The sequence below is a fragment of the Gobio gobio genome, assembly GCF_949357685.1.
Source record: "Gobio gobio genome assembly, chromosome: 15".
Lineage (NCBI taxonomy): Eukaryota > Metazoa > Chordata > Actinopteri > Cypriniformes > Gobionidae > Gobio > Gobio gobio.
This window is the reverse complement of record NC_137108.1, coordinates 52,210,471-52,223,408: the sequence shown is the minus strand read 5'-3', so window position 1 is coordinate 52,223,408 and position 12,938 is coordinate 52,210,471. Positions and strand designations below refer to the sequence as shown.

The following is a 12,938-nucleotide window of genomic DNA, read 5'->3' as shown; positions in this document are numbered from 1 at the left end:
ACACACACACACACACACACACACACACACACACACACACACACACACACACACACAGGGGGGTTTTTGTGAAATGTGGGGACATTCCATAGGCGTAATGGTTTTTATACCATCCAAACCGTATTTTCTATCCCCCTACACTGCCCCTAAACCTACCCATCACACACACACACACACACACACACACACACACACACACACACACACACACACTGCCCCTGCCCCTAAACCTACCCATCTCACAAACACACACACACACACACACACACACACTGCCCCTGCCCCTAAACCTACCCATCTCACACACACACACACACACACACACACACACACTGCCCCTGCCCCTAAACCTACCCATCACACACACACACACACACACACACACACACACACACACACACACACACACACACACACACACACACACTGCCCCTGCCCCTAAACCTACCCATCACACACACACACACACACACACACACACACACACACACACACACACACACACACACTGCCCCTGCCCCTAAACCTACCCATCACACACACACACACACACACACACACACACACACACACACACACACACACACACACACACACACACACACACACACACACACACACTGCCCCTGCCCCTAAACCTACCCATCACACACACACACACACACACACACACACACACACACACACACACACACACACACACACACACACACTGCCCCTGCCCCTAAACCTACCCATCACAGGAGACTGTGCAGTTCACTTTCTGTGAAAAAAAACTTGTTCTGTGATTTATAAGCATTTTGAAAAGTGAGGACATGGGGAACGTCCTCATATTTCACCCTCTTTTTGTAATACCCATGTCATTATACACATTTGTGTCCTGATATTTCGTAAAAACATGCCCACTCTCTCTCACACACACACACACACACACACACACACACACACACACACACACACACAGCTGTCTAAGAAAACCTGCTGCCACTAGATGGCAGTATCTGTCAGAACAGACCCCAGCACTGTGAGCATTATTCCGCCTATGAGACGCTTAATGTGTCCTCGTTATAAAGACGAGGAAAACGCTCAAGGCTAACGTTAAAAAGGTATTAAAGGCTACTTTGTATAGGCAAGCAGATTAAATCAGGTTATGAACACAACACTGTTCATCACAACATTTTCCTCCCACAGAAAACCATTATAAAATGCTTAATGTGCAATATAGCGCATGTTCAATTAAGTGTATAGGCTACTTTTAATATCACCGTTTTGAACATCTAGGAAACCCATTATAAAGTAATGGGCTCATCTGTTTTTATATACATATAGGCTATAGCTACTCTCCTATTCTTTATTAGTGAGGTACAGAATGTGTTATTTTAATATCCCTGTCTGTAATTAAGCCACGTTAAGCGTGCAGGAAAATGCTTTAAACGTGTAATTATAAAGGCGTTGCGTTCATATTCGGGGCTCATCTGCCTTTTTTTTATTAATAAGAGCATGGTCTTCTTTATGCGTTTTCACATGAATGCGAAACTTTGCACGTTTTGAGTTCATATTTTTATACTTGTAATTATCGCTGTCTTAATGCATTAATGCATCCTGGGCTCATCATGTACAGTAATCGTTTTCTCCCATAAAGTTCTCCCATAAACACTTAATGTGGCTTCCTGCAGTAAAACAGTGATATTAAAAGTAGGATATACACTTTATTAAACATGCGCTATATCATGTAATTCTGTATTTTGCACACACAAGTTAAAAGGTGTTTGTTTGTGGATAGTAAAACATGTCTGCAACATTTATCAAGTTCATGGATCATTGTGTGTGCATTTATTAACCATTTTGAGTCTAAAATCATCCCATACAGAAGGAGCCTGTCGATGAATTACAGTTTAAGTCACTTCCATATTGGCTTCAAGAGAAACTGCGAGGGTTGCCGCTTGGTAGTAACGGTGTCATGTGATCGAAATCGGCCCGTGTGTGAGCTCACGGCCTTTTATGCAGTCATGCTATGACTACGTGTAAAAACCTAGATGGTTCAACTGCAGTTTAATATATAAATAGCCTTTTTGGACATAGAGAGAGAAAAGATTGTGTGAAATAACTATTGAGTTAAGATATAAAATTTATTTTGATATTCTCAGCGCAGTCGGTGCTTTAATCGTGAGTGAGGACGGTAGATCCACGACTAAAATGAGACGAGCAAAAATGCAGAAATAATACATGACTTATGATCAATGACAAGTCTTTCTGTGCTCATCTGACCCAAAACATGTTCCTGTGCTCGTCTCGTTCAGTCTTCAGTCTCGTTTTCACCCAGAATGCTTAGTCGGATATTCCACGAGAAACTATAAAATCTTCTTTCCATGGAGATTTCATCCTGTGCACATGTGTTTCTGTGTCACATGACTGTGCAGAATCTGGACTTCAGTCTCCTTGTCAGGGGTGTGGCCTGATCGCTGGCGTGCTGTGTAAGGGGCGGAGTCACAGTGCTCCTGACCAATGGGTGTGCGCTGAAACATTTACATTATCATGAAATTATCATCTCTCACTACAAACATGATCAGCACAAGGTTTATGCACTAAATTCTGTACAATAGGGCACAATGTACCGTGAAATGATGCCTATATATATATATATACACAGATCAAGCATAACATTATGACCGGTGAAGTGAATAACACTGATCTATTAGTGGGTGGTATATATTAGGCAGCAAGTGAACATTTTGTCCTCTGAGTTGATGTGTTAGAAGCAGGAAAAATGGGCAAGCGTAAGGATTTGAGCGAGTTTGACAAGGGCCAGATTGTGACGGCTAGACGACTGGGTCAGAACATCTCCAAAACTGCAGCTCTTGTGGGGTGTTCCCGGTCATGGAGGACCAGTGGAGAACCGGCCACAGGGTCATGGAGGACCAGTGGAGAACCGGCCACAGAGTCATGGAGGACCAGTGGAGAACCGGCCACAGGGTCATGAAGGACCAGTGGAGAACCGGCCACAGGGTCATGAAGGACCAGTGGAGAACCGGCCACAGGGTCATGGAGGACCAGTGGAGAACCGGCCACAGGGTCAAGAAGGACCAGTGGAGAACCGGCCACAGGGTCATGAAGGACCAGTGGAGAACCGGCCACAGAGTCATGGAGGACCAGTGGAGAACCGGCCACAGAGTCATGGAGGACCAGTGGAGAACCGGCCACAGAGTCATGGAGGACCAGTGGAGAACCGGCCACAGGGTCATGAAGGACCAGTGGAGAACCGGCCACAGGGTCATGAAGGACCAGTGGAGAACCGGCCACAGGGTCATGGAGGACCAGTGGAGAACCGGCCACAGGGTCATGGAGGACCAGTGGAGAACCGGCCACAGAGTCATGGAGGACCAGTGGAGAACCGGCCACAGGGTCATGAAGGACCAGTGGAGAACCGGCCACAGGGTCATGAAGGACCAGTGGAGAACCGGCCACAGGGTCATGGAGGACCAGTGGAGAACCGGCCACAGGGTCATGGAGGACCAGTGGAGAACCGGCCACAGGGTCATGAAGGACCAGTGGAGAACCGGCCACAGGGTCATGGAGGACCAGTGGAGAACCGGCCACAGGGTCATAGGCAGCCGAGGCTCATTGATGCCCGTGTGGTCCGATCAAACAGACGAGCTACTGGAGCTCAAACTGCTTCAGAAGTTAATGCTGGTTCTGATAGAAAGGGGTCAGAATACACAGAGCATCTCAGTTTGTTGCGTATGGGGCGGCACAGCCGCTGACCAGTGCCCATGCTGACCCCTGACCCCGCCCAAAGCACCAACAGTGGCACGTGAGCATCAGAACTGGACCACGGAGCAATGGAAGAAGGTGGCCTGGTCTGATGATCACATGTTCTTCTACATCTCGTGGATGGCCGGGTGTGTGTGCGTGGCTAATCTGGGGAACACATGGCACCAGGTGCACTATGGGAAGAAGGCGTGGAGGTGGAGGCAGTGATGCTCTGGGCAATGTTCTGCTGGGAAACCTTGGGTCCTCCATCATGTGGATGTGACTTTGACACGCACCACCTACCTAAGCATTGTTGAGCCCATGTCCAGCCTTTCATGGAAACATTTTTCCCTGTGGATGTGGCTCTTTCAGCAGATAATGCGCCGCCACAAAGCACAAATGCTTCAGGAATGGTTTGAGGAGCACAACGAGTTTGAGGCGTTGACTCGGCCTCCAAATTCCCCAGATCTCAATCCAAATGAGCATCTGTGGGATGTGCTGAAAAAACAAGGCCCCACCTCGCAACTTACAGGATTTAAACGATCTGCTGCTAACATCTTGGTGTCAAATACCACAGCACACCTTCAGGGGTCTAGTGGAGTCCATGCCTCGACGGGTCAGCAAAAGGGGGACCAACACAATATTAGGATATATGGTCATAATGTTATGCCTGATCGGTGTGCGTATATATATATACGAAGGAAGGAATTGGCAAAAGTCTGATTGGCATTTAAGCAATTTCTACATCAATCTAACTCTAAACTCATCATGAATGTTATGTTACAGTGTGTTGAAATGATAACATTAAATGAATCATGAGTCAGTTTTGCCTGTTTCGTGTCTGATTTGGGCTGTTTTTAAAAGGTCATGTGAACCGTATGAGACTCGTACCCGTTCATCTGCCCTGGCTTCGGCTTCCCAGACTCAGCATACACATCTCCTGTTACGGAAGAGTCCGGTTTCAGGGTTATATCGTCTGTTTGGTGTTTCTTCAGCATTAGTGTCTGATGTGTGTGATGGTGTTTCTTCAGCATTAGTGTCTGATGTGTGTGATGGTGTTTCTTCAGCATTAGTGACTGATGTGTGTGATGGTGTTTCTTCAGCATTAGTGACTGATGTGTGTGATGGTGTTTCTTCAGCATTAGTGTCTGATGTGTGTGATGGTGTTTCTTCAGCATTAGTGTCTGATGTGTGTGATGGTGTTTCTTCAGCATTAGTGTCTGATGTGTGTGATGGTGTTTCTTCAGCATTAGTGTCTGATGTGTGTGATGGTGTTTCTTCAGCATTAGTGACTGATGTGTGTGATGGTGTTTCTTCAGCATTAGTGACTGATGTGTGTGATGGTGTTTCTTCAGCATTAGTGACTGATGTGTGTGATGGTGTTTCTTCAGCATTAGTGTCTGATGTGTGTGATGGTGTTTCTTCAGCATTAATGACTGATGTGTGTGATGGTGTTTCTTCAGCATTAGTGTCTGATGTGTGTGATGGTGTTTCTTCAGCATTAGTGACTGATGTGTGTGATGGTGTTTCTTCAGCATTAGTGTCTGATGTGTGTGATGGCGTTTCTTCAGCATTAGTGTCTGATGTGTGTGATGGTGTTTCTTCAGTATTAGTGACTGATGTGTGTGATGGTGTTTCTTCAGCATTAGTGTCTGATGTGTGTGATGGTGTTTCTTCAGCATTAGTGACTGATGTGTGTGATGGTGTTTCTTCAGCATTAGTGACTGATGTGTGTGATGGTGTTTCTTCAGCATTAGTGACTGATGTGTGTGATGGTGTTTCTTCAGCATTAGTGACTGATGTGTGTGATGGTGTTTCTTCAGCATTAGTGTCTGATGTGTGTGATGGTGTTTCTTCAGCATTAGTGACTGATGTGTGTGATGGTGTTTCTTCAGCATTAGTGACTGATGTGTGTGATGGTGTTTCTTCAGCATTAGTGTCTGATGTGTGTGATGGTGTTTCTTCAGCATTAGTGACTGATGTGTGTGATGGTGTTTCTTCAGCATTAGTGTCTGATGTGTGTGATGGTGTTTCTTCAGCATTAGTGTCTGATGTGTGTGATGGTGTTTCTTCAGCATTAGTGTCTGATGTGTGTGATGGTGTTTCTTCAGCATTAGTGACTGATATGTGTGATGGTGTTTCTTCAGCATTAGTGACTGATGTGTGTGATGGTGTTTCTTCAGCATTAGTGACTGATGTGTGTGATGGCGTTTCTTCAGCATTAGTGACTGATGTGTGTGATGGTGTTTCTTCAGTATTAGTGTCTGATGTGTGTGATGGTGTTTCTTCAGCATTAGTGTCTGATGTGTGTGATGGTGTTTCTTCAGCATTAGTGTCTGATGTGTGTGATGGTGTTTCTTCAGCATTAGTGACTGATGTGTGTGATGGTGTTTCTTCAGCATTAGTGACTGATGTGTGTGATGGTGTTTCTTCAGCATTAGTGACTGATGTGTGTGATGGTGTTTCTTCAGCATTAGTGTCTGATGTGTGTGATGGTGTTTCTTCAGCATTAGTGTCTGATGTGTGTGATGGTGTTTCTTCAGCATTAGTGACTGATGTGTGTGATGGTGTTTCTTCAGCATTAGTGTCTGATGTGTGTGATGGTGTTTCTTCAGCATTAGTGTCTGATGTGTGTGATGGCGTTTCTTCAGCATTAGTGTCTGATGTGTGTGATGGTGTTTCTTCAGCATTAGTGTCTGATGTGTGTGATGGTGTTTCTTCAGCATTAGTGACTGATGTGTGTGATGGTGTTTCTTCAGCATTAGTGACTGATATGTGTGATGGTGTTTCTTCAGCATTAGTGACTGATGTGTGTGATGGTGTTTCTTCAGCATTAGTGACTGATGTGTGTGATGGCGTTTCTTCAGCATTAGTGACTGATGTGTGTGATGGTGTTTCTTCAGTATTAGTGTCTGATGTGTGTGATGGTGTTTCTTCAGCATTAGTGTCTGATGTGTGTGATGGTGTTTCTTCAGCATTAGTGTCTGATGTGTGTGATGGTGTTTCTTCAGCATTAGTGACTGATGTGTGTGATGGTGTTTCTTCAGCATTAGTGACTGATGTGTGTGATGGTGTTTCTTCAGCATTAGTGACTGATGTGTGTGATGGTGTTTCTTCAGCATTAGTGACTGATGTGTGTGATGGTGTTTCTTCAGCATTAGTGACTGATGTGTGTGATGGTGTTTCTTCAGCATTAGTGTCTGATGTGTGTGATGGTGTTTCTTCAGCATTAGTGACTGATGTGTGTGATGGTGTTTCTTCAGCATTAGTGTCTGATGTGTGTGATGGTGTTTCTTCAGCATTAGTGACTGATGTGTGTGATGGTGTTTCTTCAGCATTAGTGTCTGATGTGTGTGATGGCGTTTCTTCAGCATTAGTGTCTGATGTGTGTGATGGTGTTTCTTCAGCATTAGTGACTGATGTGTGTGATGGCGTTTCTTCAGCATTAGTGTCTGATGTGTGTGATGGTGTTTCTTCAGCATTAGTGACTGATGTGTGTGATGGTGTTTCTTCAGCATTAGTGTCTGATGTGTGTGATGGTGTTTCTTCAGCATTAGTGTCTGATGTGTGTGATGGCGTTTCTTCAGCATTAGTGTCTGATGTGTGTGATGGTGTTTCTTCAGCATTAGTGACTGATGTGTGTGATGGTGTTTCTTCAGCATTAGTGTCTGATGTGTGTGATGGTGTTTCTTCAGCATTAGTGACTGATGTGTGTGATGGTGTTTCTTCAGCATTAGTGACTGATGTGTGTGATGGTGTTTCTTCAGCATTAGTGACTGATGTGTGTGATGGTGTTTCTTCAGCATTAGTGACTGATGTGTGTGATGGTGTTTCTTCAGCATTAGTGACTGATGTGTGTGATGGTGTTTCTTCAGCATTAGTGTCTGATGTGTGTGATGGTGTTTCTTCAGCATTAGTGACTGATGTGTGTGATGGTGTTTCTTCAGCATTAGTGTCTGATGTGTGTGATGGTGTTTCTTCAGCATTAGTGTCTGATGTGTGTGATGGTGTTTCTTCAGCATTAGTGTCTGATGTGTGTGATGGCGTTTCTTCAGCATTAGTGTCTGATGTGTGTGATGGTGTTTCTTCAGTATTAGTGACTGATGTGTGTGATGGTGTTTCTTCAGCATTAGTGTCTGATGTGTGTGATGGTGTTTCTTCAGCATTAGTGTCTGATGTGTGTGATGGCGTTTCTTCAGCATTAGTGTCTGATGTGTGTGATGGTGTTTCTTCAGCATTAGTGTCTGATGTGTGTGATGGTGTTTCTTCAGCATTAGTGTCTGATGTGTGTGATGGCGTTTCTTCAGCATTAGTGTCTGATGTGTGTGATGGCGTTTCTTCAGCATTAGTGTCTGATGTGTGTGATGGTGTTTCTTCAGTATTAGTGACTGATGTGTGTGATGGCGTTTCTTCAGCATTAGTGTCTGATGTGTGTGATGGCGTTTCTTCAGCATTAGTGTCTGATGTGTGTGATGGTGTTTCTTCAGTATTAGTGTCTGATGTGTGTGATGGTGTTTCTTCAGCATTAGTGTCTGATGTGTGTGATGGTGTTTCTTCAGCATTAGTGTCTGATGTGTGTGATGGTGTTTCTTCAGTATTAGTGTCTGATGTGTGTGATGGTGTTTCTTCAGTATTAGTGTCTGATGTGTGTGATGGTGTTTCTTCAGCATTAGTGACTGATGTGTGTGATGGTGTTTCTTCAGCATTAGTGTCTGATGTGTGTGATGGTGTTTCTTCAGCATTAGTGACTGATGTGTGTGATGGCGTTTCTTCAGCATTAGTGTCTGATGTGTGTGATGGTGTTTCTTCAGCATTAGTGTCTGATGTGTGTGATGGTGTTTCTTCAGCATTAGTGACTGATGTGTGTGATGGTGTTTCTTCAGCATTAGTGTCTGATGTGTGTGATGGCGTTTCTTCAGCATTAGTGTCTGATGTGTGTGATGGTGTTTCTTCAGCATTAGTGTCTGATGTGTGTGATGGTGTTTCTTCAGCATTAGTGACTGATGTGTGTGATGGTGTTTCTTCAGCATTAGTGTCTGATGTGTGTGATGGTGTTTCTTCAGCATTAGTGTCTGATGTGTGTGATGGTGTTTCTTCAGCATTAGTGTCTGATGTGTGTGATGGCGTTTCTTCAGCATTAGTGTCTGATGTGTGTGATGGTGTTTCTTCAGCATTAGTGTCTGATGTGTGTGATGGTGTTTCTTCATCATTAGTGTCTGATGTGTGTGATGGCGTTTCTTCAGCATTAGTGTCTGATGTGTGTGATGGTGTTTCTTCATCATTAGTGTCTGATGTGTGTGATGGTGTTTCTTCAGCATTAGTGTCTGATGTGTGTGATGGTGTTTCTTCAGCATTAGTGACTGATGTGTGTGATGGCGTTTCTTCAGCATTAGTGTCTGATGTGTGTGATGGTGTTTCTTCATCATTAGTGTCTGATGTGTGTGATGGTGTTTCTTCAGCATTAGTGTCTGATGTGTGTGATGGTGTTTCTTCAGCATTAGTGTCTGATGTGTGTGATGGTGTTTCTTCAGCATTAGTGACTGATGTGTGTGATGGTGTTTCTTCAGCATTAGTGACTGATGTGTGTGATGGTGTTTCTTCAGCATTAGTGACTGATGTGTGTGATGGTGTTTCTTCAGCATTAGTGACTGATGTGTGTGATGGTGTTTCTTCAGCATTAGTGTCTGATGTGTGTGATGGTGTTTCTTCAGCATTAGTGACTGATGTGTGTGATGGTGTTTCTTCAGTATTAGTGTCTGATGTGTGTGATGGTGTTTCTTCAGCATTAGTGTCTGATGTGTGTGATGGTGTTTCTTCAGCATTAGTGTCTGATGTGTGTGATGGTGTTTCTTCAGCATTAGTGTCTGATGTGTGTGATGGTGTTTCTTCAGTATTAGTGACTGATGTGTGTGATGGTGTTTCTTCAGCATTAGTGTCTGATGTGTGTGATGGTGTTTCTTCAGCATTAATGACTGATGTGTGTGATGGTGTTTCTTCAGCATTAGTGTCTGATGTGTGTGATGGTGTTTCTTCAGCATTAGTGTCTGATGTGTGTGATGGTGTTTCTTCAGCATTAGTGTCTGATGTGTGTGATGGTGTTTCTTCAGCATTAGTGTCTGATGTGTGTGATGGTGTTTCTTCAGTATTAGTGTCTGATGTGTGTGATGGTGTTTCTTCAGCATTAGTGTCTGATGTGTGTGATGGTGTTTCTTCAGCATTAGTGTCTGATGTGTGTGATGGTGTTTCTTCAGCATTAGTGTCTGATGTGTGTGATGGTGTTTCTTCAGCATTAGTGTCTGATGTGTGTGATGGTGTTTCTTCAGTATTAGTGTCTGATGTGTGTGATGGTGTTTCTTCAGCATTAGTGTCTGATGTGTGTGATGGTGTTTCTTCAGCATTAGTGTCTGATGTGTGTGATGGTGTTTCTTCAGCATTAGTGTCTGATGTGTGTGATGGTGTTTCTTCAGCATTAGTGTCTGATGTGTGTGATGGTGTTTCTTCAGCATTAATGACTGATGTGTGTGATGGTGTTTCTTCAGCATTAGTGTCTGATGTGTGTGATGGTGTTTCTTCAGTATTAGTGACTGATGTGTGTGATGGTGTTTCTTCAGCATTAGTGTCTGATGTGTGTGATGGTGTTTCTTCAGCATTAGTGTCTTATGTGTGTGATGGTGTTGTAAGACTGAAAATACTGGTTGAGGCCCTATTCTGAGACAAAGGGTCCCCACACAACCTCACTTCCACAAACTACTAATAACTCACACAGGAATATGGTTTAATGTGAATGTTTTATCATTGACTGTTATGTTTTTGGTGTCATTTGAAATGTCTCAAAGTGAGTGGTACAGATATCTCATATCCAGATAGATAAAATAAAAGGTAATAAGGTTTTAAGAATTTATGGACAACTGACTTAGAAAAGAAGGTGGTTATCTCAAGCAAATGTTCACCAACCCCCATTAAGGTGCGACCACTGCATGTAAATTTCTTTTGTTAGCACATGTTTCCATGTAAAAGAGGTCTGGCTATTTAAGGAGATGCAGCAGAGAGTTCGAGGCCTTTCCTGTACTTGAGGTCGGCCCGTGAGGCTGGGAGAAAGACATCTCTCAGCCTCATGTACTTCTTAAAGTTGGGTGAACATCTTCTCTTTACTTAATCCTGAGTATTTGATGTTTTGTATCGATTATCTTTGAATTGATAATGGAATTGGCATGATACATTTACCTGACATAATAAATTGTTACATTTGATTATTCAAACTGATTTTGACTTTGTTCACTTGATGGTTAAAAGGAATAGTCAAACATTCGCTCACTTTTAGTGAGGCACAGATATTATTAAAACCTTTCATTTATGGAGTCAGATGAAATAAACGAGTAAATATATGATTAATATATGACAAATTTAACCAACCAATACTTTGCATGAATAAGGACAGAACACGTGTGACCTTCCCTGTGTATTGGCGAACCGGCAGATTGGACCAATTTCACGGGCCTTACAGTGTTTCTTCAGTATTAGTGTCTGATGTGTGTGATGGTGTTTCTTCAGCATTAGTGACTGATCTGTGTGATGGTGTTTCTTCAGCATTAGTGACTGATGTGTGTGATGGTGTTTCTTCAGCATTAGTGACTGATGTGTGTGATGGTGTTTCTTCAGTATTAGTGTCTGATGTGTGTGATGGTGTTTCTTCAGCATTAGTGACTGATGTGTGTGATGGTGTTTCTTCAGTATTAGTGACTGATGTGTGTGATGGTGTTTCTTCAGCATTAGTGACTGATCTGTGTGATGGTGTTTCTTCAGCATTAGTGACTGATGTGTGTGATGGTGTTTCTTCAGTATTAGTGTCTGATGTGTGTGATGGTGTTTCTTCAGCATTAGTGACTGATCTGTGTGATGGTGTTTCTTCAGCATTAGTGACTGATGTGTGTGATGGTGTTTCTTCAGCATTAGTGACTGATGTGTGTGATGGTGTTTCTTCAGCATTAGTGTCTGATGTGTGTGATGGTGTTTCTTCAGCATTAGTGTCTGATGTGTGTGATGGTGTTTCTTCAGCATTAGTGACTGATGTGTGTGATGGTGTTTCTTCAGCATTAGTGTCTGATGTGTGTGATGGTGTTTCTTCAGTATTAGTGACTGATGTGTGTGATGGTGTTTCTTCAGCATTAGTGTCTGATGTGTGTGATGGTGTTTCTTCAGCATTAGTGTCTGATGTGTGTGATGGTGTTTCTTCAGTATTAGTGTCTGATGTGTGTGATGGTGTTTCTTCAGCATTAGTGTCTGATGTGTGTGATGGTGTTTCTTCAGCATTAGTGTCTGATGTGTGTGATGGTGTTTCTTCAGCATTAGTGTCTGATGTGTGTGATGGTGTTTCTTCAGTATTAGTGACTGATGTGTGTGATGGTGTTTCTTCAGCATTAGTGTCTGATGTGTGTGATGGTGTTTCTTCAGTATTAGTGTCTGATGTGTGTGATGGTGTTTCTTCAGCATTAGTGACTGATGTGTGTGATGGTGTTTCTTCAGCATTAGTGACTGATGTGTGTGATGGTGTTTCTTCAGCATTAGTGTCTGATGTGTGTGATGGTGTTTCTTCAGCATTAGTGTCTGATGTGTGTGATGGTGTTTCTTCAGCATTAGTGTCTGATGTGTGTGATGGTGTTTCTTCAGCATTAGTGTCTGATGTGTGTGATGGTGTTTCTTCAGCATTAGTGACTGATGTGTGTGATGGTGTTTCTTCAGCATTAGTGTCTGATGTGTGTGATGGTGTTTCTTCAGCATTAGTGTCTGATGTGTGTGATGGTGTTTCTTCAGCATTAGTGTCTGATGTGTGTGATGGTGTTTCTTCAGTATTAGTGACTGATGTGTGTGATGGTGTTTCTTCAGCATTAGTGTCTGATGTGTGTGATGGTGTTTCTTCAGCATTAGTGTCTGATGTGTGTGATGGTGTTTCTTCAGCATTAGTGTCTGATGTGTGTGATGGTGTTTCTTCAGCATTAGTGTCTGATGTGTGTGATGGTGTTTCTTCAGCATTAGTGACTGATGTGTGTGATGGTGTTTCTTCAGCATTAGTGTCTGATGTGTGTGATGGTGTTTCTTCAGCATTAGTGTCTGATGTGTGTGATGGTGTTTCTTCAGCATTAGTGACTGATGTGTGTGATGGTGTTTCTTCAGCATTAGTGTCTGATGTG

At 43.2% G+C, this 12,938-nt stretch overlaps 1 protein-coding gene across 1 annotated transcript in view; it reads right to left on the bottom strand.

The window, feature by feature from the left end:
* Positions 1–2,112: 2,112 nt before the first annotated feature.
* Positions 2,113–12,938, bottom strand: part of ttc24 (tetratricopeptide repeat domain 24) — a 34,012-nt gene continuing 23,186 nt past the window's right edge. The window contains exons 13-14 of the mRNA XM_079836415.1: positions 4,642–4,690; positions 2,113–2,516 (exon numbers count right to left, since the gene is read on the bottom strand). Of these exons, the coding sequence (XP_079692541.1) occupies positions 2,405–2,516; positions 4,642–4,690 (161 nt within the window). The 3' untranslated portion in view covers positions 2,113–2,404. The remainder of the gene's footprint in view (positions 2,517–4,641; positions 4,691–12,938) is intronic.